At 40.2% G+C, this 27,350-nt stretch overlaps 1 protein-coding gene across 1 annotated transcript in view; it reads left to right on the forward strand.

Moving 5' to 3' along the window:
• The first annotated feature begins 439 nt into the window (after positions 1–439).
• LOC120732854 (thrombospondin type-1 domain-containing protein 7A) overlaps positions 440–27,350 on the forward strand; it is a 204,628-nt gene continuing 177,717 nt past the window's right edge. Inside the window, exons 1-2 of the mRNA XM_040030719.1 lie at positions 440–480; positions 9,851–10,950. Coding sequence (XP_039886653.1) covers positions 10,800–10,950 — 151 coding nt within the window. The 5' untranslated portion in view covers positions 440–480; positions 9,851–10,799. The remainder of the gene's footprint in view (positions 481–9,850; positions 10,951–27,350) is intronic.

Below are 27,350 nucleotides of genomic sequence, written 5' to 3' on the forward strand. Positions count from 1 at the left end.
AAATGAGGCATGCTTTAACCTAAACCACCTTCTTTCCATTAATCTAACCAGGTAGTTTTTAGAAAATAAACCTAATCAGGTGGTCTTCGGTGTCTAGTCTAACAAAGAACCTCTTAGTTTCAGAACCTAATCAGTTAAGGTCCAGTGTTAAAGAGGAAGCAAACGAAGTGAAAATCAAATTAATCCGTGACTGCTTAAAAAACAAACAAAAAGCTTAAATAATTCTATATTTATAAAAGTATAATGTAAGTCAGGGGTGGGCAATTCCAGGCCCCGAGGGCCAGTGTTCTGCAGGTTTTAGATCTCACCTTGGGTCAACACACCTGAATCACATGATTAGTTCATTACCAGGCCTCTGGAGAACTTCAGGACATGTTGAGGAGCTAATTTAGCCATTTAAATCAGCTGTGTTGGTTCAAGGACACATCTAAAACCTGCAGGGACACCGGCCCTTAGGGCCTGGAATTGCCCACCCCTGATGTAAGTCAATGTGAGATTGTTTTTTACCTATATTATCATTTGTAATGGATAATATATATATAAAACATCATGTCTTGATGCAAGATAGACCATCCAGGAAGGTTGAGTTCCAGATTTGGTGAGTATTGTATTTGCTAACCAAGCTAACTAGCATTAGCTGATAAATCCACTCTCGTATTGAAACTTTGGCCCAAAAAACTAATATGGCAGCTGCCAAAACATTCCAACATGTTACCTACATGTTGGAATGTTTTGGCAGCTGCCATATTGCTGAATAATTACTACTGTGTACTTGCACATTACTACTTTTGACCCCAACACTGATCACAACAGAGAGGGGAAATACCTCCATGCACAAACATTTGACCACACAGCATGCAATTAATTTGCAGAAATGTAATGTCTTTGATATGCTGCAAAGTCTTCGTGATGACTCGTAAAGGGGAGCCAATGAGAATTGATAAAAGAATCGAATTCTCATGCCTACCCACATCTGACCAAGAGCTCTCAACGAACTTAACCCCAAACCCACCAGCATCATAAAGAATCATTTGTATTCAGAGAGAACTACATAGATGCCTGCTATTGTTTTCTCATGACAGCAGAGCCTTGACCAAATAGGCCTATAGAAAAATGAAGTAAGGACACACCGTGCATTATTTTAATGTCAGTCATTGAAAAGAAGTCTCAAATAAGGACAGCCATTATTGATGAATGGAGGGGGGAATCCAGCGTCTTTTAAAGGCACGCCTCGATTGAAGTTGGCAGCTAGATAATGGTCTGACAAGCCATTCAAATTTCAGTCAGCGTCTGTCCTTGGCAAGTTACTGAAGCTAAGTGTTGATTGTGTTGTGATACGATGTGTTGAGCCATGTGTTGTCAGACTGCTGGGCTGCTGTTTTGCTGTGATTACTTTCTGCAGGCTGTTTTTTTTTTTTTTTTTTTGTGAGGGTGGATTGGAGATAAAGGTTGCTACTTTCACTACTCTGTCTATTTTACAAATGAGATTTTTTGATGGAAGGATGGCCCATCAGTAATTAGATAAATGACAGATCTGATTTGTAGAGTAGATGCATTTGTCATTTACTGATGAAGATTAGTCTGGCAGCCTTTAGGTGGTGGCTGGTGGTGAATTTTCAGCCTGCCAGTTTCACACACATCTGCCCCATCTTATCTGTTTTTCTCCATCTGGCTGAATGATTCCACTGCGCTGCTCACAGCTGACATTTAATGGCAATAGCAGTGACAGGGGCTACGTCATAGCTGACACTTTGAACGCTACTGTTATGCTGTCAACTTATTTTAAACACCTAAAAGTCTACTCTATGTAACTTGAGTACAATAAAAGTCATTGCACTGTCCCCTAAAGTTCCCTGTCATGTGTCCCACTATCTGCTAAGATTTGACATTTATTATGCACTGAAAAAAATGTCTTTAACTCAAGCAGACGGAGAAAAAGAAACATAGACCATAATGTGGAAAATCATTGTATTGAGTTAATTCCTGGTTGAAATGTTGCATTTCTGTGGCTCTTATCTGGCAAACAGGAGCAGACAGCTCAAGTGTCATTATTCCTTGTGGTAAATAGACTAGACTAGGTTTTACTTCTTCTTCTTAAACCAGGTAACAATTGTTGTGCTATATACGTTTACATGCATCCTATACTCAAATAAGTGATATGATAGTGTTGGGCAACAACTAGTTCTATTTATATACTAGTCTCAAGTATAAACTCAATTTAATTGTAATTAGTTGGAATAACTGTGAAATGTATTTAATAAATTTCAGTTGCTAATTTAAATGCTGATTACAGTGTTGTTACATCCAGATATTATTTGTGAGAAAAACCTATACATAGGATGCAACATTTAGTCTGTGACTATGCAGAAAGGTTTTCTTTTGACATGTTTCAAGATAACACAGGGCTTACGGGGCAGGATGCCTTACAAAGACCTGTCTGTGCATCTATACAAGCTCTATTTATTGATTTTCTCACCACCTCTTGGTTGTCAGTCAGACTGATGTGCATTCCTCTAAGGCCTGCTACCAGCTGACCATAGACTGTATATAAAAGATGGACATAACCATGAACTTACACATCAGCCACGGGTTTCTGGACTTTTTGGCCATGTTACCATATTTGAGTGAGAGGGTGGAGTGCTGAGTTGTTGGCTGATCGGAGCAGGCCTGGTTTGCAGACTCCAATTGCTGAATTACTCCAAAATGACAGATTGCTAAAATGGACTCTCTCTACCTTATAGCTTGTTATGTTATTGCTCAGATAATATAGATAAAAAATATTCAAAGCAAAGCAAAGACCTCGAGTAGCCATGGTGGAACTACAGTGTATGCCATGGCTTCATTTTTAGCCACAGTTTGCCACTTTGAGCTGACTATACCATGGTGGCAAGCCATATCCATCAGTTACACCTGCGTATTTAATCACATTTTAAACTTGATCACGATTTTAGCCTACCAAGATTTTAAAATTGCATGCTATGCTAATAGACATTTTTTTTAACCTTTATTTAACAAGGAAAAATAAAAATCTCTTTTCACAAGAGTGTCCTGGCAAAGAAGGACAGAAGTACATAAGTTCATCATAAGTTGCATAAATTAATAGCACATACACATACAAATCCATATGCTCGTTAACTACAGTCAAAGAGCAAAAACACAAAGCACAGAAACAACCAAAAAGTATGACCTTCAGTGTCAATAAAGAATGAAAACCTTTGTAGAAGCAATTGTCTAATGCCAGAAACAAAGGCAAAATATTTGCAGCTTAAAATAACTGCATTCAAGTAATTTAAAATTGTGAAACAAAAGAAAAATCGAGTGCTCCCTAAACCACTGACCACAGGTCTAAAAACACATTGTGTGTGTGTGTGTGTGTGCATAAATGGCACCACCTATGCTGTATGTAAAACGTTGCAGGCGAAAAAAATCAGTGATTAATGGATGAGAATAACTGTGATAATTATTTTGGCCATAATCGTGTATCCCTCTTGTCTGATATCGGAAAGAGGTTTTAACACAGATTTTGACCGTTTTATTAGTTATTTACTGTATTAGTCAGTATCATCAGTTATGGTATCTTCTAATATATTTTTCCATTCAACCATTATCACAAAGAATAGATAATTTTGATTGCTTTGCATCATTTTCACATAACTGTACTACACGTTGAAATCTCATTACTGTTCTGTGCAACTTCAGCAAAGAGAGTTGGCACACAAGTGTTATGTCCTCAGGATAAGCAGGTTAGCCTAAATATCCTTCTGCTTCACGCTTTAGATCTTCCTTGGTAATTTCAATAAGTGCCTGCTAAGTGAGGTTAGATATTTTTTCCCTCCAGCATGTTCTGGGTCCCTAAACCAGGTGGATGTGCCCCAGATGACCCTACAGAGAGATATCAGTCTAGATTGGACATCCATCCAAATCACTGAACCATCTCAGCGTGGTTCCTGGGACCTGATAGACCAATCTTTGTATTCTGACCTCCTTTGGATATCTGGGGACTTAATCTTACCTACCCTTAAAAGCAGAGTGGGACATCAATTTGCAAAATGCCACTCAAGTGGTTCTTTACCATGATATTGACGTACATAGTCATAGTCTTGGGTTTTGCTGAATTTGTTTTTGCTTCTTTTTTAATGCGTTTAATGACTTTTCTAGTGCTTGAAGTTGTTAATTTTTGTCTTCGTCTTGATGCATGCTCAATCATCCAGGTAAGTAAATCTCCAGAAGTGTTTTGCAGCCATTCCCCAACTCTCTGTGAATGGTACTCATGGCCATTGATCAGTGGGCTTTGATCAGTGGGTTTTGGTCAGTGGTTGTTGATCAATGGTCATGAGAATTTGCATAATTAAGATTAAGGAACTGACCTCCCAGTCCATTGTTCCTTCAGTGGGCTGGTTTCAGTCATTATGCAAATGTACTGTTTATAAGATTGGGGAAACCTGCAGTCAGCTGAGACTGAAGAAGTCACTTGGATGAGTGACGAAACGTTTCTCCCACAAAACAGATGGTCTGTCCAGATGAACAGAATCAACTTTTGGAGGTTAATTTTTGTCATGTTGAGGTTTGGATTTGTTTTTTGATTTAACCTCCGAGGACCTGGTGTCCACATGTGTGGACATCACATTTTGGGTTATTTAGACCAAAATGCTCAATTTTGCTCTACAAGGGCCTGATATCCACTTACAAGGACATTGGTGATTGCAGTTCATGAAGATGGTGCCGGATGTCATGGCACGCCATTTCTCGGTTCTGCAATGTTTATGTTTTATGTTCTTAGTTGTGTCCCTGCTAGTTTTAAAAACCCACTCCCTGTTGGTGTATGAGTGACAGACGCTGCTTAATATCCGTGAATCACTACTGAAGCTCCCCAGTGTTAGAGAGCAATGTGGAGGACTCCCGCCGCCTCTGGCGTCGGTACCGGAGGAACTGCATCGCCGTGATCCCCCCTGGAATCCTTCGAAATGGAAGCGCTGGAGAAGTGGACGAATGTGCGGCACGTGCTCTGGGAAGCGTGTTCGGGTCAGAACTTGGATGCAGCGGCTCCTTACCATCGGTGACCCTGGCTGTTTAGGACTTTATTTTGGCCTCAAACAGCGCTGCCTTCTTCCTGTTTACCTGACGCCATCGGAGCACGCTCACCCGAAGCTGCTTTATTGGTCGCCATGCCGACAGGATACAGGGGAGGTGGAGCAAATATGAACAACCTACAAATACTGCCTGCTACCATGGATGGACAGAGAGTTAAATTAGCTCTCTTAAACGCAAGATCTGTATCAAATAAAACTCATGTTCTTCGGGACTTTTTTGGTACTCATAAGCTGGATGTCATGCTCCTAACTGAGACATGGCTGCGCGCTGGTGAAGTTGGCACCCTTGCTGAAACTTTGCCCCTCCGATGCCAGCTTCTTCAGCTCCCCCAGGTTGTCGGGGAGGGGAGGCGGGGTGGCCTCTATCATCAAAGACTGTTTTAAATGCAAACAAATACAAAGTCCTGGTGTTTTTACCTCATTTGAGTCCCAACTCCTGACTTTAGGCTGTCCCGTGGTTCTAATTATAGTCATCTATTGTCCACCTAAATATAATGACTTGTTTATTTCAGACTTCTTGACATGTTTTATCACTCACTATGAAAGGATTCTTATAATGGGGGACTTTAATATTCATCTGTGTTGTGAGGATAAACCCCTGGTCAAAGATTTCTTAAATGTAATTGATTCCTTAAACTTCACACAATTTGTGTCTGGGCAAACACGTAAGGGCCACACCCTAGACCTTGTCTTGGGCTACGGGCTGAATGTATCAATGACTGAAAATTGTGTTTTACCTATTCTAGACCACTCAGCAATTTTATTCGATATTTTAATCCCTAAATCTCCAGCTTCTGAGAGGGGTTATATTAGCCCTGAAGCATTGCTTGGAGGTAAATTACATCTACCTGATGTGTTGAACCCTATTTTTACCCAGGAGTTACGTGTGGACACCTTGACTGCGAATCTTAATAATACACTTCTTGAACTACTGGACTCTGTTGCTCCCGTAAGGAAGTTGAAATGTCAAAAAAACGAACCCTATGCCTTGGTTAAATGAGGCGCTCTTGACCTTGAGAAGAAATTGTAGAAAAGCAGAGCGTCACTGGAGATCTTCCAGACTAGAAGTATTTCTCCAGGCTTGGAAGGACTCATTGTCTTCTCTTCAATCAGCGATGTCGACAGCGAAAGCAAATTATTTAACTCTCTAAAATTATGCAACTCTCTAAACCTAAGTAGTGCTACCATGTTCTTTTTATAGAGAAGAGGCTTTCTCCTGGCTTATTCTTATTGTACTGTTATGAAGCTTAATACTTAACATGCTGAGTCCTGCAGCATCTGGGGTATAGCTGAGGTGATGACATGAGCTGGGTTTTAAAAAATCTTATTATTATTATTATTATTATTATTATTATTATTATTATTATTTGTTCCCGTCTCTCTGGGCATTGCACAGTCTGACCACAGGGCGAATTTCCTGGGACAGCCATTCCTAGGAAGACTGTGGGATTGGGTTAACACTCACCTGAAAGCTCAAGACCACCTGCCAAAACCTCTGCTTTTATAGAGGTGCTTATGCTTGCAGATGATTAATTTATCAAGTGCATTTGATTAGGAGCACTTGGCTGTTACATACCTTCTTAATTCACGTGGACGCCATAAGGTTGTACATAGTTTTAAGATGCAGGACTGTATGCAGTCTTGTAAAAGTTTTCTTTTTCCCATATGTGTCACTCTTGTCATTAGCACAAAGCTCTTTGTCTCACATGACCATAAAACGTTTCTCCTGACAGTATTTGGCTTGTCCATGTGGGCAGCTGTGAATTTCAGTCAAACACGCTCTTAGAAACTACCAGTTGTTGTCGAGCATGACCACTAATGAGAAGTTAAAAGGCTTTTGCCTTATCAAGTAAAAAGACATAGCAGAACCTTCAAAATCACTTGGTAAAATATTTAAGTGTGTATGCATATATTTGAACCTGTATGTATACTTGACCCTGTGTGGAAAAATAAATAATTAAATAACAAAATAATGAAATAAATAAAACCCTTGTTTGTTAAAGTCATTAAAGATGTATGCTACAACCATTCAAGCCCCCTTCAAAAAAAACAAGTCTTTAAAAGCCCAAAATTACCATGAAATTCATGGTCACGATGAGTGGTTATGAACTTCTCACCACAGTCTGTTTATGTTCCACTGTGTGCTGCCCTGTTAAATCGCTCAATAGTTTCGTATTTGGGCATCGTCAGAAATGAAAGATTGCTTTTTATTGAATTAATATGCGTTTGGTTTATCTAGTAAATAAAACAAAACCATCATGTTAGTTTGTCCTGTTCCATACTTTATGTCTTTTATCTATACTTTAATGGAGAGAACAGAATTGTCCAATCAGCCTTCATTAGCTGTGTCCCATAGATTACAACTGGTGACATCCTTGACAATACATAGGTTTCAGAATACCTAGAAACTCTCCATGAAATGACTGTGTGAGAGGTGGATCGCTGTTCCATAACCAGAAAAATCTGCAGTACTCCTCCCTCAAAAGTTACTTGTTTGGTGCCTCCTTACATAAGCTTTACTGTAAAGACATTGTCACTGCTCTGTGCCATTTCTTTGTACTGATGTAATGAACAATTTAAAAAGTCTAATGATGTTACAGCCATACACATAACAGAAATAGTTTTCTAAAGGAGGCTTTTAACGTCTGCTTTTGTATTTATTGCCTTTTTCTGTCCTTATTTCCAATGGGAAACAATGCAGTCTTAAGAACTAGGCGATTCTGGGAGTCAGTCTTCTCTCAGCCTCTTTGTGAATCTACTAACTAGGTTTATGCTCCCCCTCAGCTGCCTCGGTCTAGTAAAGACGAGCTAAAACTAGGATGACAGGTTGGCCGTCCTCAGGTCAAAGCCTGTCAGTCAGGTGTCCTGACACAGTCTCAGCCAGGTCAGACTGTCAGAGGTTGAGACAGTAGATGACGGATGAATTCTGCCTCTTCATTTTTGCCACTAGACTTCCTCTTCCTCCACTGTAATCCCTGTTCTTGTTTAATGCATTAGACAGAAAGGTACACAGACATTTACTTTTCTACTTTGACAGCATGTAAAGAGAAAATGAGTTATGAATAATTATCTGTGTAAACTGAGATGGAGCAGCTTACTCTTCTTGACTTAGATGATCTTTTTGTTTGAAGACAAAATTAAAAACACAAATTTGGTACATTAATGTAATGTTTGGTTTGTACATGCAGGCTGCTGTTGTTTTTTGTCTTGTTCTTTCTGGCTCAAATTTTTAGAGCTCAGTTGTGCTCAAGGTGTGTGTTATGCTGATATATACAATGATACAACCAGTGTTGGGGTCATTGCTTTTCTTACAAGTAATGCGGTGAAAGTAATTTGTTACATCGCTTCCTCGTTACTGCACAAAATGACCTGAAATGCAATGTCTTATAATCACCAGATAACATTATATACCTTAAGCTACAGTGTCACACAGCAACGCCAACACCAACGCAAAGCACAAAGACTTCAAAGCAATCGCTGCAGTGATTCTACTTTAGAAACATGAACAGGTAGAAATGGAGGCTGCAGCCTGACTGCTCATTGGGGCCTTTGTTACCTGTTAAAGATCCAGCTCTGGCTGCTGGGCTGGGGTCTGCATGTGCTCAGCTTTAACATCACTCTGGGTTCTTGGTTAGCTTCAGCTTGGACTTTACTATTGTGCTCTTATGCAATAAAAATAAAAGTAATGTCCGCTCCTCAAAAGCTGCTTCACCGCTTTCCTTCTGCCACAGTTATTTCTGTATAACGGAAGAACCTTTGTAATGTGACAAATGGCATAATTGTAACTGTAATATAAGTATTGAATTCATGGCAGTACAGTAATGTACTAAAAAATTACAACCAACTCTGGGTACAGTGGGTACTGGGTACTCGTATTAAACAGGGCCAAAGTTCACAGTAATGAGGTCAGTGTTATGTAAATGTAGTCTCTGTAAGTCAAACGCTCAGGTTTCAGACTGCTCTACATGCTCGATTAAAGACAGCTTTTTTTTAGTCTTGGCTCTGTTTGATCTCGGGCAGAGAGGATATCTTTAATACAGCTCTGGCTTTGGGCACAGAGGCTCCACCAACCTGCTGTTGAAACCTGATTTTTGTCAGGGACAGCCAATCAGATGAGATTTGGATTAAAACAGAGGGTGGCCTTAAAGATGAGTTAAAACAGCTTATTCTGTAGAGAGGACAAACTAAGAGGTTGCACCAAGATACTGTACGATAAACGGATTATTTTGAACAGTGAAAAAAGTGAATGGATCTGGAAATGAACACTACCGCCTCTCTGTAAAGGTAAAACCTCACCACATTGTATGTGAGACTTGTCTTTATGAGCCAGGAGGTTAGCGACTTATAATTGCAGCCTTAACTTCCACTGACATAGCAGAGGATGGTGCCATTAAAATGAATCAAACAGTATCTTCAGGTGATGTTTCCAGGATTTTTTTTTTTTGCTGATGAAATTCCTCATGGTGGTGCTCTTTTCTTTGTCTATTCAGCCATGGCTGATAAAACTGCTCATTGTAAATACCCACTTACATGTCCCATCTTCAGAAAACAAATAAATAAAACTTCATATCCTGGCCGCTACATGAATTTGAAAAAGGAAATAATAATTGCTCCTCTTGTTTGAAACATTTCTAACATCGAGTATATTTTAAAAAGCCAATATGTTTATATATCCAGTAATTTCCATTAATTTTTGTTGACAAAATGGGTAATAAAAGTCTGTAATTCCACTTATCTGTTCTATAATTTCACTTTCACAGCCCTTTCACACGGCCACAGTTATCACCTCGCCCTCATCTTTCACGCGCTCGCTTCCACTCTCCTTTAGTGTTTTGCTCCTCCTTGCTTCCCCCCCCCCCTTCCACTTACTCTTGCTCTGCATTAAACCCAGCTTGTCTCTCTGATCCCGGGAGGACTGCTTATGGGAGCTCCTCGGACCAGTGTGAGCCCTGCTGGTTTCCAGTCGCCTCGCAGCACTGCACGTGGAAGAGGAGGTGGAGGAGGAGAGGGAGTATTTGTCCTTGTGCCCTAGGCAGGAGAAAGAAAACAAGGGGAGAAAAAGGAGAAACTGAGGCAGAGAAAACAAGGAATGAGCTTGTTAGAGATGCAGAGTGTAAAAATAAAGGGAAAGTAATGCAGAGAGATGAGAAAAGATGAGGGCAGGGGAGAAAAATAGGAAAAAGCCAGAAGTAGAAGAGGAGAGAGCGAGCGCAGGGTGGCGGAGGGAGAAGAGCAAATGAGTGAGCGAATAGGAGTGGAAGAGAGAGAGTGAGCGAGAGCAAGTGAGAGGGAGGGAGGCGTACAACACTGCAGACACTCGCCCACTGTCACTGCTCCACAGCCAGAGGACAGAGGCAGCAGCGGCAGCAGAGGAAGCGGATACGATGGAGGAGGACGACTGTACCATCCATCTGCAGCTCAGTCCCCGTCACTGACAGCCTCCCTCTGGGACCATCCTGCCAAGTTGGGAACAAAACTACACTCCTGTCCTTCACAACACCAAGTACTGGACCCTCAACTCCTGCAGGAACACTGTGCACAAGATCATCATTATTTTTCCCGCTCTTGCACTCCCGCACACTTACTCACACACCTTCTCTCAAACTGAAGCACACTTCACTCTGCCTATTGGACTAGCGAGTTTTTTGTTGTTTTTCATCATCGCTGCCTTCCGAGCTGAGTGGATTTACTTTTATCCTGTGGAGGACCATGGGGCTGGGGTGGAGGGGTACAGGAGGGGCCATCCAAAAAAGGACAGAGGAGAGCTGGTACCATTTGGTGGCATTGCTGCTGTTGTGTGGTTTCTGGGAGGCTCACACACAGACAGATGATGGGAAGTCTGTCTACTTCTGGGAAACAGGTACTGCTAAACCACTAATTAGAGATTAAATGTGATCCTTTGCTTTACATATGGAGTGTTTATGATAGCTGCTGATGTATTAGTGTGTTGCTTCTGAGTGTGGGAGGTCACATACCGTAGCTGCGCCAACAGCACAATCAGTCAGATCTTATCGTAAATGTTTTCTAACTCATTATATGTGGATAATGTGGCATGAACAGGGTGATAACCGTTTTATGGCACGTTTTAAATCTATGCATGCATCGGTGGAAATAAAAGCTTCTTAGATCTAGTGCAGAAATGTTCTCATGACTTATTGGGTTTCAGAGATCTAAAAGGCTTCCAGATGACACACTTTGGCTGTCTCAATTTTTTTTTTTTTCGTTGAGGTTTACGCTGCTGAACTTCAAAGATGCATACACTTGAAAAATGACCCAGAAATCTACAGTAGAATCTCGCTTCTTCGTACTGAATCGCATGTGGCACGCAGGACAACTATGATCCATTTTTCAATAGATTAGTTTCATCTCCCTGAGTCTCAGGTGATGCACTGTTATTGAAATGTTGCTGTTGTGTTTTACAGCATGCAGATGATTGATAGGCACTGCATCACTATTGCGGTTGGCAACGGGTTTGATGCTGCTGATACAAAATCTGCTCTGAATATGAGGGCGTTGTGTGTTTTTGAGGCTCACGCATGTAGAAGATTGTAGATTGATGAGTGGGTACAGTAGTTCTTATCTTTACACGTGCTTGTTCTCTACACTGAATCTAGCTGCACTGAAATGTCTATCAGAGACACATCTAAATATTGAGTGCTGTGGTGAATTAGATCCCCATACTTGATGCTGAGCACTACTCTAAGGTTTTAGAGTACATATCGTGCACTAGGTTCAGATTAACACCGATAACTACTAACAGATGCAAAAATTAACCTTTACAGTCATTTTTAAAAACATCTAGGATGTCCTTTAAGGCACAAATTAAATAACGATCGCTTCATTTCCCAATTTGATGCTCAGGAGATTTAAGGTGTGCTCTTCTCATTCAACGTTTGGAAAAGTTTTTATTTTCTAAATGCCGGTACAACTTTGTCGTCTCTCTCAAACTCAAACGCCGCCACTCTGCATGTCCTGCCCCGCCTTGCTCAGCACCAGTCCCCAGTTGACGTATCCCACGTCTCTCTCGTGGTTCTGCATCTTTAAAGAGGATGTAGCTGAGTAAGGAGATTAAAGGAGCAGGGATTTAACAACCCAGGAAAGACAGCCCAGGGAAGAGACTTGAGAAAGAGAAAGGCAGAGTGAGCACTGCAGGCAGAGAGAGGGACTAACTTAACCTACATCTACCCTACTGTAGGTCATAATGATTATGCCTCTCTCCCACGCTACAGCACCTTTCTCCCACACTATACAAGCTCCTCAACTGGAAAGCTCTAGGCTCTGCGCTTTGAAATGTAATCCAGTGTTGGGAGTTTGTTCACTTCTTCCCAAATAAAAGGTAGTGCATTGATTTCAGCCCTGGAGTGTTCTTTCTTCTGAGTCTCTTTGGTTTGACAATTGCCTGCAGAGTATTAAAATCACATAGGGCAATTTACCGCTTTGGATCCTGGTGCTTTTCATCAAAATGTGATTATGTTTGTGCAAGATTTGCATACTTTTTCTTTCCAATGGAAGTTGTTTTTCCCGTTATTTATTTATTTTTTTTAAGAAAAGAAACGCAAAATACGATGATGTTTGTGCACACTTGCAGAGTGTGCAGTGGAGGGAATATTCTTGTGGCAAGCAATGCTCTGATGTTTTGCATATTGATGAGTCTAGCTGAAATACAGCCCCTGTCTTCAAAACTGTGGGGAATTGGGCCTGCATTGCTTTTATTGCCTTCTGTGGAAATATGATGTATCTCTTTTGGAAGGTGAGACAGTTCATTGGTGATTTTTTTTTTTCTTTTTTCATGGAGAATACTATTCAAATGAAGCAGATGGAGACAACAGGATCCTCCAGCAATTGCAAGTGATATTTCTGCAGGTGGCGTTAGGATAGCTGAAGGAAAAAAGAAAATGATTATAGCCACCATGAGGATGATGGTAGTGATGATGGTGATGGTGATAATGGCATACCACAGATTTTCTGGGGCCTCTGAGTGTTTGCTGGGAGTTTGCCTTCGTCTCAGATCCTGTTTTCACACCATTTTCTCCCTGTCACTTTCTCACAACTGTGCACTCCTTCTACACTTCTTCCTCTGCATCTTTATCACTTTGTTTCCCTGTCTAGCACTCAGACCATAGTTTGCATTGCTTTTTTAAGAGCCACAGCCCAAACAATAAAACAATGAAATATGATGAAATCTCAGAGAAACTTATTGTCACGAGGCAACACCAGGATGTCAATCTATCTATTATAAACCCCCCCAACCCATCCTTGCCTCCACAAACACGCACCGCAGCAGGTGCATCTTCCCGATTCAGTTACAGTGTGTGTGCTTCATTAGACTCAGTTGTTGAAGCAACAAGGTTGCCAGGTTTGTACTGTCAAGACCTCCCATGTTTGCCTGAGGACAAGGCAATTACAGGTGGTGGAGTATTATGTACTGTAGTATCTCGATATCTTGAGCATCTGCCTCACTGTAAGTGCTCCTTACACATGGCTTTGAGGTTTGATACTGATGCATGTTAATGTTCCAGTGGATCCTTAAATGCATCAATTATCCACAACATTAAAACCACCTGCCTAATATTGTGTGATCTGTCTCAACCCGGCAAACAGCTCTGATGCATCAGTGTATGGATATGGGACATCTGGGGTGTCCTGTGGTGCTTGGCATGGTGAATTTTTGGATCTTGTAGGTTTTGATGTGGGGCCCCCAGGGATTGGGATTATTCTGGCGTATCCCACAGATGCTCAATTGAATTGAGCTGTTTGAAAGATGGGATAATGCTTTTGTGGCTCATTGTCATGTCTCTTGAGCTGTTCCTGAGCAGTTTTGTGGCATGGCTGGATGCCGCCATCAGAGAAGCAGTTGGTCGACAAAAGTGTTTGCAAAAGCGGTCGCAAAAGAAATCCACTTGTATGGACGTCAACAGGAAAATAAACCTCAGTACAACATGATCCCCATTTTGTAAATTATGGCAAAAAAGATGATAAAGCAAAGTGTAAGATGAGGAAAGGTGGGAATTCACACACCAATGGGTGCTGACCAGTTACAAATAACGTGTTACTGTAATCCAATTACTTTTTTCAAGTAACGAGTAAAGTAAGGTATTACTATTGCAGAAAAGGTAATTAGATGACTGTTACTCTCCCGTAAGCACGCCGCGTTACTGCGTTACTAAAACCGTGATTTTTTTTTTTTTTTTTTTGCGAGAGTCTCTCATGACAATGACGTAAGCGAGTGCGATGTTCGTGGCAACAGCTGTGTGCAGATCAACAATGGATAATATAACAAGTGCGGCAGAGAGTATGACCGTGCAGCGTTTAAAGCGTGGAAGTACTGACCTTACTTTGAGTTTGATTCTGTAAAAAGTGACAAAAACATTAGTGTCCGCTGTTCACTGCGTGGGAAGAAAACTTCTTTTTACAACGAAAAAACCCCCTAAACTTCTGAGCAAGCACTGACAGTACGCTGCCACGGGAATGTGAAACTCCCAGATCCTTCCACTGACCACTACGACACATGTGCACCAGGGCAAACCTCCGCCTGTCCCCACTCCTGCTATACAGCTGAAAATAGAGCAACAGGACCGCTGAGTCTTTGATTTTATTTATTTTCTGCTGTGATTTACATGCATTTATTTGAAAGAGTGACTGTAAACACAAAAAACTATTTCATTTTATGTGCTGGAATGTGCAGAAAATAGGTTTAATCAAATTTCTTCCAGTCAGAGAATGTTGCATATAATTTAATGTTTGCTTCATGCGTAAAGTTAAAAGATTAAAACTAATAAAACTAGTTTCAAAAAGAGACTTTTTCATTTGATTACATTTTATATGATGGATTATGCAGGAAAAAATAGAATTGGGCTGAAAGATCTATCGCTTTATTACCTATTCAGGTTGTAAATCATTTTTTAAAAAGTAACTAAGTAACTAAGTAACTAATTACTTTTGAAAATAAGTAATCAGTAAAGTAACGGGATTACTTTTGGGGGGAAGTAATCAGTAATTAGTTACTGATTACTTTTTTCAAGTAACTTGACCAACACTGGTGCTGACACTGTAGCTACATCAGTCGTTTATATAGAGGTCTATGAGTCCCATGGATGCTCAGTTTGATTAGGATCTGGAATGTTTGGAGTCAATGCTTTTGGGATCTTTATGTATTCCTAAGTGGTGTTAGCTGTAGCAGGGTGCATTGTCCTGTTTGGAGAGGTAGCCATGGTCAGAGTATCTTTGCCCTTAGTGGTTTGGTGTGGTACATCTCATAATGTAATGTCCATACGAATGCTACAGTAGGACCCAAAGTTTAGCAGAAGGACATCACATTGTAACAAGATAATCATGACTTGTTAGTGCTTTTAATGCTTCGGTTTCATAAAAAGCACAAAAAAAAGAAGAAGTGAAGCTTACCTTTAAAATGTACACCAGCAGGTGTTAATTCATTTATCAGTCTGATCTGACAGCCTGATCTTATCACTCTTGATCAACCTTCTACCTTTCCTGATTGGCCGCTCGTAATCTTTCCCGGAATCCAGATTACGTCACCTCTGGATCCTGATCAAGCCAATCCGTAATTACCTGCCGTCTTACCTCATCAAGTTAAGTCACACTTCACAGCATGTGCCTCTCAGTCACAGGCCTGTTAACTCAACTGAGACATGCACAAGCTCTCAATAGCTGCTCTTATATGTCGTTTGCCATTTGTGTTTGTGAATACAGTCAATCAGAAAATGAAAAATCTTGTTCAAATTTGCATTTTAAGCAACAGATCGCTTCTTTTGAGACCTTATGCCTGGACAAAGTTTATACACATAAAAGCGCAGCAGTAGGTCTTCTTCAGGCTACTGATTTGGCACCTGTTACTCTACATGCTCCTCACAGAGCATCAACAGTTAAAAAGTTTCCTGAGCTGTTAACTAACCAACCTCATAAAACAGATCCTTGAAAGACAAGGATTTTGATATTGATACCATAGGGGTGTCTACTTGGAGGCTGGGGGGACACCACTGGCCAGATCCAGTATTTTTATATCAACCACGCCAGTTAACACAACTGTCATCTCTTTGCTTTCCCCTTCACTCATTTACAATTTCCCTTCAAAGTGGGGGGGGGGGGGGATAGGTCTGCATCCCCATCTATTGACCAGTGACCTGGTAACACCTTTGAACTCTTCGTACATAATAAAACAACTACATGTCCATCTTGATGTATTGTTTGTGCAGGGGGGAAACTAGCAGATTTAATGACATTTAACAAAGTTAAAAACAAAGTGGGTGTTGTAAATGTTCATTACTAAAAACTGATAATATAGCCCATTTCTAAGTGGTTGCTAGACATGTATAATTCAGCTTTTGCAAATATAAATAAGATGTTATTGTGAAATTAAAATGACACAGTACTTTTATGAGGTATTGTGGGTGCTACAAATTGCTAACACTAGGCCGTTTTAGCCCATTGTTAGGTGTGATTGCATCATATACAATTCAGTATTTTGTGGATCTAAAGTAAATGTTAAATGTGGTTAAAAAGAAATGCTATGATGCCTTTTATAAGGTGTTATACATATAAAATGTGCATAAATCTCTTGGGCACTAGCTACTTGCGAGCTGTTTGCTAGGCAACATGATGTTGTAATGTCAGGTAAGAACCTTCAGGGGCCTAAGATGTACCTGTGTGCCAAGTTTGGTTGCTCATTCCCTGATGGTCTAGGAGGAATTTGTAGAAAGAAACACAGACAGATTATCGATTATCTTTTCTAAAGTCAAGTTGTTCTTTTTTATTTCTCTTACACAAAGTGCCTTTTAATACATGGATATTAATTTCGCTTTTTACTTTAGTTACTTGATACAAGGTGCCTTTCTTGAGAATGCTAGCATCTATCGGCCTGTACATTTGTTGGACCTGCTTCTCTAATGACCTGTCAGTTTCCAGAACCAATGCAGGTTTAGTCCTACAAGATATCATCCAATAGGGATTATTCTGGTTTTCTGCTCTGTGACGTGCTGCAGTGTGTCAACACATCTCACCCATGTCACCGTTCAGGACACAGGTGCAGGGCAACTATTGCTGACAGGCCATTGTTAGCTGAATACATTCCTCCTTTCACAGAGCCGCCAGCAGTGAAGGATGTCATCCTCGCTCAGGGTTGTTACTGGCTCTCCCACAATCACCTGCTATTATGGTGGACCCACTGAAGAGGCCATCCAGGAAATTGAGGGAGAGCGGGTGTGACAGGTTCTCAAGTTCACTACAGCATGTCAAGGGCGTTACATGGAGAACAAAAAAATCCTTTAGCCAAACTGATAGTGGTAACCAAAGACAAGAGAAGATTAGTTTAAGGGGAACCCCTTGAGATAAATGGAAACAAAAGAACAGTGATCTTTTTCAGGTTGTTTGCACTAAAAAAGCAGACAGTTCCCCTCTAGCCTTATCGTCTGTTAAAGCAACACATCTGACATCTTAGGAAGGTTATATTTATATTCATGTGCAATGGATTTGGCTACATTTTCCCATTTTAAACTTCTTATTCTGTTTTACTGGCATACTTGATTGATTCATGTCCTCAAATCACCTCAGCATCAACCCCACAACCTTTCCAACATCTAAATTAGAGCCTGTTGTGTCTGTACTGCCATGGAAATCCTTTGCCTCAAATAGCTATGTGCTAATACCTGTGTACCTGTATGATATCTACCAGTTTTCTTTTCATTAAGCCGGAAACAAACAAATGTCTGAGTAAATAGCTGTAGCTGTGATAGCAGCAGGAAAGTGACTGGCATCATCCCAAATGAGAATATCCCTTGGAGACTCCCACCTCATTTTAGCGAGTGCATTACAACGTGACCCTCAATGACCCTAATTAGCATAGCACCTGACGGCAGACAAGGATCTGGTCCATAATTGGCCAGCCAGTGTTAAAATTCCTTAGCAACAGGCAACAAATTTAGGCCACGCATATAAATTAAGATAATTTCCTTGGGAATTTCATTTTTCATTACAGAGTGTGCCAGTGGGGTTTATTTTAATTCAGTATGCCCCTGTTTTTGTTTTCCTTTTCAGTTGGGTGAGAGTGAAAATGGAGGGTAATTGTGTCTGTTGTGCATCTCGCCCTGCAACCATCAGAAAATGAGCACTCAGCAGCTTGTGGAAACAACAACAGCCATGTGGCCTCAGCATCTTTATGCCTGAAAGAGGATGGAAGCTATTTTTCAAAGTTACGTTTAGTCTCAGTGGAAAAAGACTGAACACAGCTCGGGCTCAAATGATCGGCACTTTACTGTCATTGAAATGACACAGAGCTCAGCAACAGCACTCCATGACATTGTACCTGATTTTTTTTTTCCAAAGCATTTGCAGCAAAATGTGTCACGTTTGACCCACATTGATCTGTTTTGTGGCTTTAGAGATATTACCCTACTACTTTCCGCTCCAGACTGCTGTGCTTTTAGAAATTGCCAATCCATCCAGTGGAGAAAGATGCCAAAGAGATGCCAGAGTTTGTTTAATCTAAATGGCAGAGCTTACACTAAGAACTGGCTTGGCTATTACTGATATAGGAGGCACGGCAGGATTAGAGATTACACTTCATCCAAAAAACTTTATTTAGAGTAAGATAAGAGGATTCCCACTGCTTTATTCCACCCTATTGAAATGGCTCGCAGCATATTTTAGATGCAGTGCTTTGTCATTCAACCACCAGAGTACTTTTTGCATGGTCCTGAGTAAGCAGATCAGTGATAGATTTATGTTGCGTAGGACTGTTATCTTTCTGATTATCTGCCTTGACCTGGTATATCAAAGTGGTACGTGCTGCTATGAAAAGATTAGAAAGTGAGATAAAAAAATGAAGACCTTTTTTTAAAAATTGGTACATTTTCTTGTGTGCATTCTCAGTTTTTGCAGTGAAATTATTAACTATTATGTCCTCACTGTTGCAAAGTACATATAACATATTACAGTATCCATCAATAAACACTCATTCTAGTCCCAGTTCATATGCAGGAACAACCAGTGATGTACTGACTTTTGGAAGGAATGTGGTGGGGAGCGACAGGATCAAAGGCTAGAGGTCGAAGGCGTGTGGATATTAGTTCAGTCTCTGAAAAGATGTGGTTTCCCTGTATACTCATGTGAGGCGCTAATAGCTCAGTCACACTAGAGTTTGAGTATGCAACACTCTCAACCTCTGGATACATGGTGGGATGCAACATGTCTCCACATAACGTTCAGACAGATTGACAAATGTTTGCAAATAGTTACCGACTAATTTATTCATGCAGACAGATTTAACACGCTGCACTCAATCAGAGTCAGTCTGCAGTGATCAGTGCAGTGCATCTCATTGCAGTTGAGAATGCAACCAACTCAAGTTGCTGCATTCTAGTTATATTTCTATATAAAAGCAAGATTGCCAAACAGTTTGTGGTAAAACTGCAGAGACAACATCACTGTTTACAGAGCCTGGACTTCGTATGATTCAGTTAATGTGAATTTCTGTGTATTTTACAGCAACAGCTTTGAAACAGATGGCAATTACAATTTTCTTTATCACTATTAATTGCTGTATTGTCACAAAATATTGCATGTAATTGTCAAGTTGACCCCCTTCAATCACAAACTTATAGCAGACTAATAGAAGACTGACTCCATCTTATCTTGCAATCAGTTGCTGTCTTCAAAGCTGGTGCCTGACAGCAGCCACCAATTGCAAATGGTGGCAGAAAACTGGTCTCCGTCTTCAAGGCATCCATTTGAAAAACAAGAATATTACAAGTTCCTTGCAAAAAGTTGTAATAATTTTGGTTGTGCCATGGTAGTATCATAAACCAGAATCATAGTTCCAGTTTTAAAGATAAACCGCTTGATCCAAATGTCAGGAAAAAGCTGACAATGTCACATTTTATTCTGAGCATGTCAACAAACATGCTAACATCCTGGCTCTGTGGTCTCTGATTGTTTACACATCTTTTTGGCAGGTGATTCACTCAAAGTCCCATGTCAGACTGCTCAGAGGAAACATTTTAAGCTAAAATCATGTTGGCAATTTCATTCGTTCACATAATCCAATCAAACCCCCCCATATTATAAAGAAGTAACAAAATGTTCTCTATAAATTGAACATAGTCTTGGCAGATGAGCTGACCCCAGAACAGGCTGGCAGTGCAGGCTTAGCTGATGCACTTGCACGCATCCTACTGGCAAATCTCACTCAGGGCATTTAAGCTGCACACTGATTCACAGCCCATCTCCACCCCTGCTCCTCCCTCTCATGCTGTGTCTGACTTAATCACTGTTAATGTCTGATCTTGCTGATGCTTGCTCCGGTCAGTACAGGGGTCGTTCTGCTCTTGTCCCCACCCAATCATATACCCAGCACGTTTTTTTTTTTTTTTTTTTTTGGCTTGACATTCTTCTCTCGATTGGGAATGATTTGCTTGTAATCAATCGTCAACACAAACCTTTTCTATCTCAAAAGTCTAATAAGAGTGTGCAGCCCAGATGAGTCAAGAAGTATGCCGAGCCAACATCGAAATCATATCTATAATTCAACCATAACTAGTTTGTTTCTTTGATTATAATGATTCTGAGTGAAATACAGGTAAACTTAAACAGAACAGCAAAGCAGAAACATATTCCCTTCTTTTTCCGTCCCACTTGTTTTTCTCCTGAGTTTGTGGGTTTGTGTTTTTCTCGTACAATGGGGTTGTGTCCCTTTGGTGTCTCTTCCCAAACAAGGACTTAAATCTCCACTCAGCCACACAAGTTGAAACACAAACAAATAACCGGACCCATATTGAGGAAACCAAGCACTCTCGTGGTCAGAGAGTGGCATTCAAAACAGGCCCTTGACTTCCCAAGAGGCAACGAGGCAGCTTCAGTGGGCTGAGAGGAATTGCGGTATCATCGAAGAAAGCAGTGACATTTACCTGAAAGGAGCCTGTGCTGCCTCCCCCGATGCTATTCTAATAAAGCTGAAGATATGTAGGTGGCTTGGAAGTAAATATCCTCCTGTCTATCCAGCAGCTCTGTCATTAATCCTTCATCTCCCCCACTGGCCATCCATTTTTATTGTTTTTTATTTATTTATTTTTTGCTCAGCCATGAGGTAGTCATGTCCCCACATTTTTTTGAAGATAAAAGCTTTCTTTTCCATGGCGGTTTGGGTGTTTTGCTCCCCAGTGGAAAACGCTGATATCTAACTGTCATAGATGGTCTGAGAAGCACTCACTGTTGCACCGCAGAAAGATTATAATTCATCTGTAGATCACGTAATGAACTGTACACAGACTGCTTTAATATGCAGTGCAGTTTAGAGTCATATATCAAAGCTACTAAATCGGAATATAATGAGAACATTACATTAGTGTATTGAGCTTCTGTTGTTGGTTTGAAAACCGCACTGCATTTGAACGCCATGCTGTACTTGTGCAGTTTTGGCCACATTTATGAATGCTTTGCCATTTGTTTCTGGACCATGTGTTCTTGGTTTATCGAGTAAAAATGGTGCAGTAATTCCTCAGAGTGCATTAAGCAACAGCGACAGAAAAATGGCTTCAGGTAATTGTTTGTGAGGGTGTTCTTCAATCCCGCTTTTGATGTTGTTTGTCTGTTGAAATCTGGAAATCCTGCGTTCTCGTCTGTTTTAGTTTGTTTTCATTTAGTGTGATAAGCTGAAGGAGTAATCAATCAGCCACAACATTAAAACTGCCTCCCAAATATTGTGTAAAGTTCGTCGTGCTGCTGAAACAGCTCTTAGTCATGTACAGTACATATATTGGACATGTAGAAATGTTCTGTGGTCTCCAGCACAGGGCAGATGTTTGAATTTGGAGGGGTTTTTTTTTAGGTTTTTAGTTTGGGGAAAGAGTTTTCCCATGTTGTTGCTTAAAGTATTACAAAATTTGAAGTTTACTTTGTAAATCCTGGTCCAATAAAGCAGGCCTGTCATATGACTGACAGGTTGCTGCCATATGCATGTGCAGTCCCTCAATTGGATTTGCCACTTGCTCATCAGATCTGGACTTACTACACTGACATAGAAGCAAAAATCCTCAGCTCGTGAAATTAAGACAGATTCACCAACCAACATGCAACATACTGAGGCCAAGACATAGGAGCCCATGGATGCTTAACTGAATTAGGGTCAGGGCTATTTGATGGCTTGTTCAAAACCTTTGGGCTCTTTGTCATGTTTCTTGAGCCATTCTTCTTTAGTTGGAGGCTTCTGTTGGGGTTTTGTTTGGTCTTTGTGTTTAGGTGGATCTCAAGTAAGATCCACGTGACTATCAGGACAAGGGGTCTTGGCAGAACGTTCTGTTGTAACGAGATGATCAGCGCTGTTCACTACACCTTCCAGCTGGTTTAATGTTGTGGCTGAGGGGTGATTAAACCATGATTAAACCATATTAATTAACACAAGAGCAGTCCATGTTAGCAGCTCTGTGAGGATGTAATTAGACACAGCAGTGCTTGGATATAAAATGCGTTCACAGTAACAAAACTAGTACAGATGATGAGCAGGTATAATGTACCATAGCTTTTCAATAGCATGCTCACATTAAAGCACTAACTGTGTTCACAGCAGAGGGAGATGATGGGTTTTTTTTTTTTAGATGTTTGTAGATAAATGAGACTCTCCAGCCTGCAAATAACCAGAGTAACTTTAATTAACTGAAAGGGTGTTAAAGAAAAAGAATTGCACAATACTGATGGGATAAAAAAAAAAAAAAATCTAACAAAATCCTAAAAGAAAAGCACAAGAAATTCTAGTAAGGAGTGCAAGGGACAAACAAAAGAGCGCAAAAATGTGATAAAGAGAGAGACAAGATTATATTTAGACTCTGTGCTGATAAATAAGAGAAACTAGTGGAAGCAATTAAGAAATTATGGAGAACCAGACAAAGACGGTAAGTAAAACAACACAACACGAGCAATTACTGGAAAAAAGAGAATTTACAAGCAATGGGAGAAACAGCAGAAGTAGAGAAACACTTTGAAATTTGGCAGGCATGAGGAGGAAGAGCCATGAAATAAATAGAAACCAAAACCTCCAAAAAATAACTCTTCTGGATTTTATTCAACATAAATTTACAACACAGAAGGCTGTATTTCATAATAAGGTACTAAAAGTTTTTAAAATTGAGACACAAATTTTGTCACCAGCTTATTGGAAACATTTCAGTGTTTCCAACATTTCAACTGAAAGAAAAAGCATGTTTGCGTTCAGTAAATAAAAATGACTGAATCACATCTATTAAGATAACATAAGATAATTCTTTGTTGTTATTGCACAGTCATACATAGTGCAATAGTACAATGACACTACGTATTGAGTAGATGATGATATATTTCATTAAATTTGTTAAAATTAATTTCATTATGAATGTCTTTTTGAAAGTTTAAAAAGGTCCCTGCTGCATCTCTCACTGATGCTCATCAGGAAAAGCCAATGTTGCTTAGAAAACACCTAAAGAGACCCTTCACCATCTGAGCACAGAGATATGATCTGGTATTGGTGTATTTCCAGAATATTGATCAAATGTATTAATGGTGGCGTAATTAAAAATATTGGTGTCTTAATTTATCACCTATCATTTTTTTGTAGTACGGGCTGTCTAGGAACTATTATAGATAGGAAGTTCCCATATTTGGCTGGCTCTCTTGCTTCATGGTACAGCCTGAGGAGTTGTGGAAGTCATGTTGAATGCGTGTACAAAATGTTATCGCTACAAAATCCAACTTTACACCAGTGCTAGATAAAAAGTTTACCAAAGTTATTACAAATTATCTTGAGGGGGATATCACTTTTTATTCCACTCAATCAAACAGTTAATTTTTTTCCCAGCAGAGAGCCCTGGTTGACCGGCTGACATTACCACCCATGGAGACGTTTACAAGCTTGGCTTTAAAGCATCGGAATGAAATAAAATACTAATTTGACAATGTAAACTCAAGGGGGCAATGATAGTGAAGGTTTACTTTAAATTGCATCATGTTTAATAAACCTGTCCTTTTCACTTTGCATTCCTATTGATTACTGCTCTTTACACCTTCAGTAGGCAGGTTTCATTAGTCTCACATGCACAGTTCAAGAACAAATTCAGCTAGATATTAAAAGTCAAGATGGAAGTAAACCTGTCAATACATTTGATTGATTGTATTGATCTCGTTTGCCTTTTTCTCTCTTGAAACTGCTCCTGAAATTGATCTGCATTTACAGCCCTTTAATGCCAGGGAATACGTAGTGCTGACAAAAGTGTACATGTAGAGAGAAATTGGAAAAGGTGGTTAAAATGCATAAGGAGAAAATAGAGTAAGAGATCACTTAAGCACATTTAAACACCAACATCAGCATTATAGGCCTGGCATTTGTAATGAAGGAGCAAGAGGGAGAGGCTGACAGGAAGTGTAGAGGATTTGTAGGCATCAAATATCCATAGAAAGGAATTTAGCTGGAGAGAGCACACCTAACCGTGCTTTAACATTAGTATCAACACAATAAGCCAGAAATGTATAATGGTAAAGGGGCAGAGAGAGTGATAGAGTGGCCGGCTAATCACCAGTGACAAGCCCCTGGATTAGAGGGAGGGGAGCAGATGGCCTGAGGCAGGGCAAGGCCGAGCACATATGAATATCCCAGGAGGCTGAACGGGCTCTCTACCTCCTCGTGCCTAGAGCAGACATACATTGTGTACACAGAATATTTGTCACTGTTTTGGTGGTGGTGGTCACTACCAACCCACCCACCCACTTAGACATGTACAGTGTGTACAGAGAAGATCTGCCGCATAGCAAATCTGAGAAAAGCAACATCTTTCTATATTAGGTAGCCTTAATGTACGGTGACATAGATGTCACATGTTTTACCATTCAGGGCACCAAAGGATAATTATTTATGTTTCGCAATTAAGCTAGCTAAATTAAAAGAGATAAACTAAGTCTAAAGTACAGAATTAAATAGCGCCACCTTTTGGGCTTAAAAAGTAAATGCCATAAAACGACATGCTTACAGCCTGATGCGCTAAATAGTTTTGCTCTCCATAGCCAATTATTAGCCTATTAAAATTAATAAGGTTTTTAAATATACTGTGAACCAAATAATTGTTAGATTTTCAGTTGGATAAGTGGAAGAGAATGGATCGATGTTTGATCCTTAAAAAGAGACTTTCACACATCAAAGTTGACAATTTCTGGAAGCAGTACTGCAAAAAAAAAATGTTGTGAAGGAATTGTGTGATAAATCGCCTCAAGTGACGTCACTCCAGCTGTCAACAAATAATGCTGATGCCTGCAAATGTAAAAATTGGGAAAAAGGGACTTCACTGGACCTCTGTGGCTTATTTCTTATTTGTGCTCGAGGCTACCTGCTGCTACCCGCATAATACACCCAAATCACCATCCCAGGTGTCAGCTATGTTGCATTGTGGGCAATAAAACCACACGTGTAGCAACCACAAAGGGCAGCACAACATCTCATCTGCTACTTTCCCCAAAGTGCACCAGAAGCGTTACTGGTCGTTCGGACGAGTTGAGGAGATACTGTATATTCAGCAAACATCATTAAGCACCAGTGGATTTATTCAGCAGCTGTATAGCCACTTTAAATAAGAACTTTTATTTATTTTGTGTTGTTATGTAAATGGAACCAATTATGCTGCTGTCGCACTAGAGTTTAAAAATTCATATTGAACAGAAATTCTCATTAACTACTTGCATTCGGAGTCAAGACTGAACCTCATAAATCTGAAACTGATACAGTTGCTGCTAGATGACGGTATAACTGCAAAATGACATAGCTGCTTGGCAGCTTTGCTTTTATATGGGAAATAACTAGAATACAACCTGTTAGCAACCAGCTGAGTCCCCATTATAACTAGGTGCTGATCAGAGCAGGCTGATTCTGTTTGATTGCAGAGCCATCATGGCAATATGTCTGCATTTTAAATTAGATGGCAATCAGACTGTGATTATTTGGAGAAAGGTTTCCCACCACCAGGCGACTTGTGCATTTGCCTTGTGATCAAATGTGATTGCTCAGAGGTTGGGAGAGTTGCACACTCAAACCAATAGATCGCCCAATGGGAAAAATTTCAGTGCAGTCACATCTTACAAGTAGGTTACAGTCCTACAGTCCTACTTTAACTCTAGAGTGACCTTGGTGGCCTGCTAAGTTTGATAAGGCAAATGTTTATCTTAAAGTTTATCTCGCATGTGTCTTCTAAAACTTCTTTAATATCATTATTTTCTCAAAGTTGGCTTATGCGTGTATGTACAGATACACTAAAAAACTCAATGAACTAGGTTATCTGCTTTTAAAGGGTTGCATAACTAAAACTACACCCTTGAACATCACCCAGCTCTTCATCCGTGTATTGATTTAAATCTCTATTCATCTGTTTGTCCATTAGCTTTTTCCTCTCACTACCCATTGTGTGGTGGGTGTATAGCGTGGGCCTGCACTCATGGGTGTCACTTCAAGCACTAGATCTCTGGCAGACACTTAAAGCATTACACACACATGCACAGTAATGCCACACTTGTAATCCACAGAGACAAAGTTGGCATTTCTCTTTAGCACAATGCGGAACGAGGCAGCTTTTTACGAGTTTTAGCAGTTGCACTTGGGAACAGAATTCTTTAGTGGTCACACCTCCAGTTATATGTAGCTCGGAGCGAACATATGACAGATTGTGAGAGAGGCTGTCTCCCTTCAGTTTTTATCCCGTGTCCTATGTGTGTGGAAGTTAGTCAAGTTAGTGACTTGGTGAATAATTGAGAGTACGTTTAGAGAAACTTTCCCTGCATCAACTCAAACTAAAAGCTGCACTGGGCAATATTTTATCTGCAGACAGTGACCACCTGTCTTAAAAGGCTAGAGCAATGAATAACATCTAGAGTCTTAGAGTCTAAATGTTGTCAATGGGGATTGGTTATTTTTCTGTTTAATTTACATTGTTTTTTTTTTTAACTAATTAGCAATAAAACACAATTTCCGTCATCAATAACTGCTTATAGACATTGACACTACCAGTAATCAAAGATTGTTTCTTTGTGTGAGCAGATATTGCCAGGTTCAGTTGCACTTCTTGCATTGCTAATTCCCACATGCTACACAGACATCAGTTTACATCAATTCACATTAACAGTCTTTGCTATATGAAGGTGCTTTACATTGTAAGGTAAAGACCCTACAGTAAACAATCAGACATTCCCCTATGAGCAGCATTTGGCAACAGTGGAGAGAAAGAAACCTCTGGCAGAAAAAGACAA

The sequence above is a fragment of the Simochromis diagramma genome, unplaced genomic scaffold (assembly GCF_900408965.1).
Source record: "Simochromis diagramma unplaced genomic scaffold, fSimDia1.1 OVJJ01000361.1, whole genome shotgun sequence".
In the NCBI taxonomy this organism is placed as follows: domain Eukaryota; kingdom Metazoa; phylum Chordata; class Actinopteri; order Cichliformes; family Cichlidae; genus Simochromis; species Simochromis diagramma.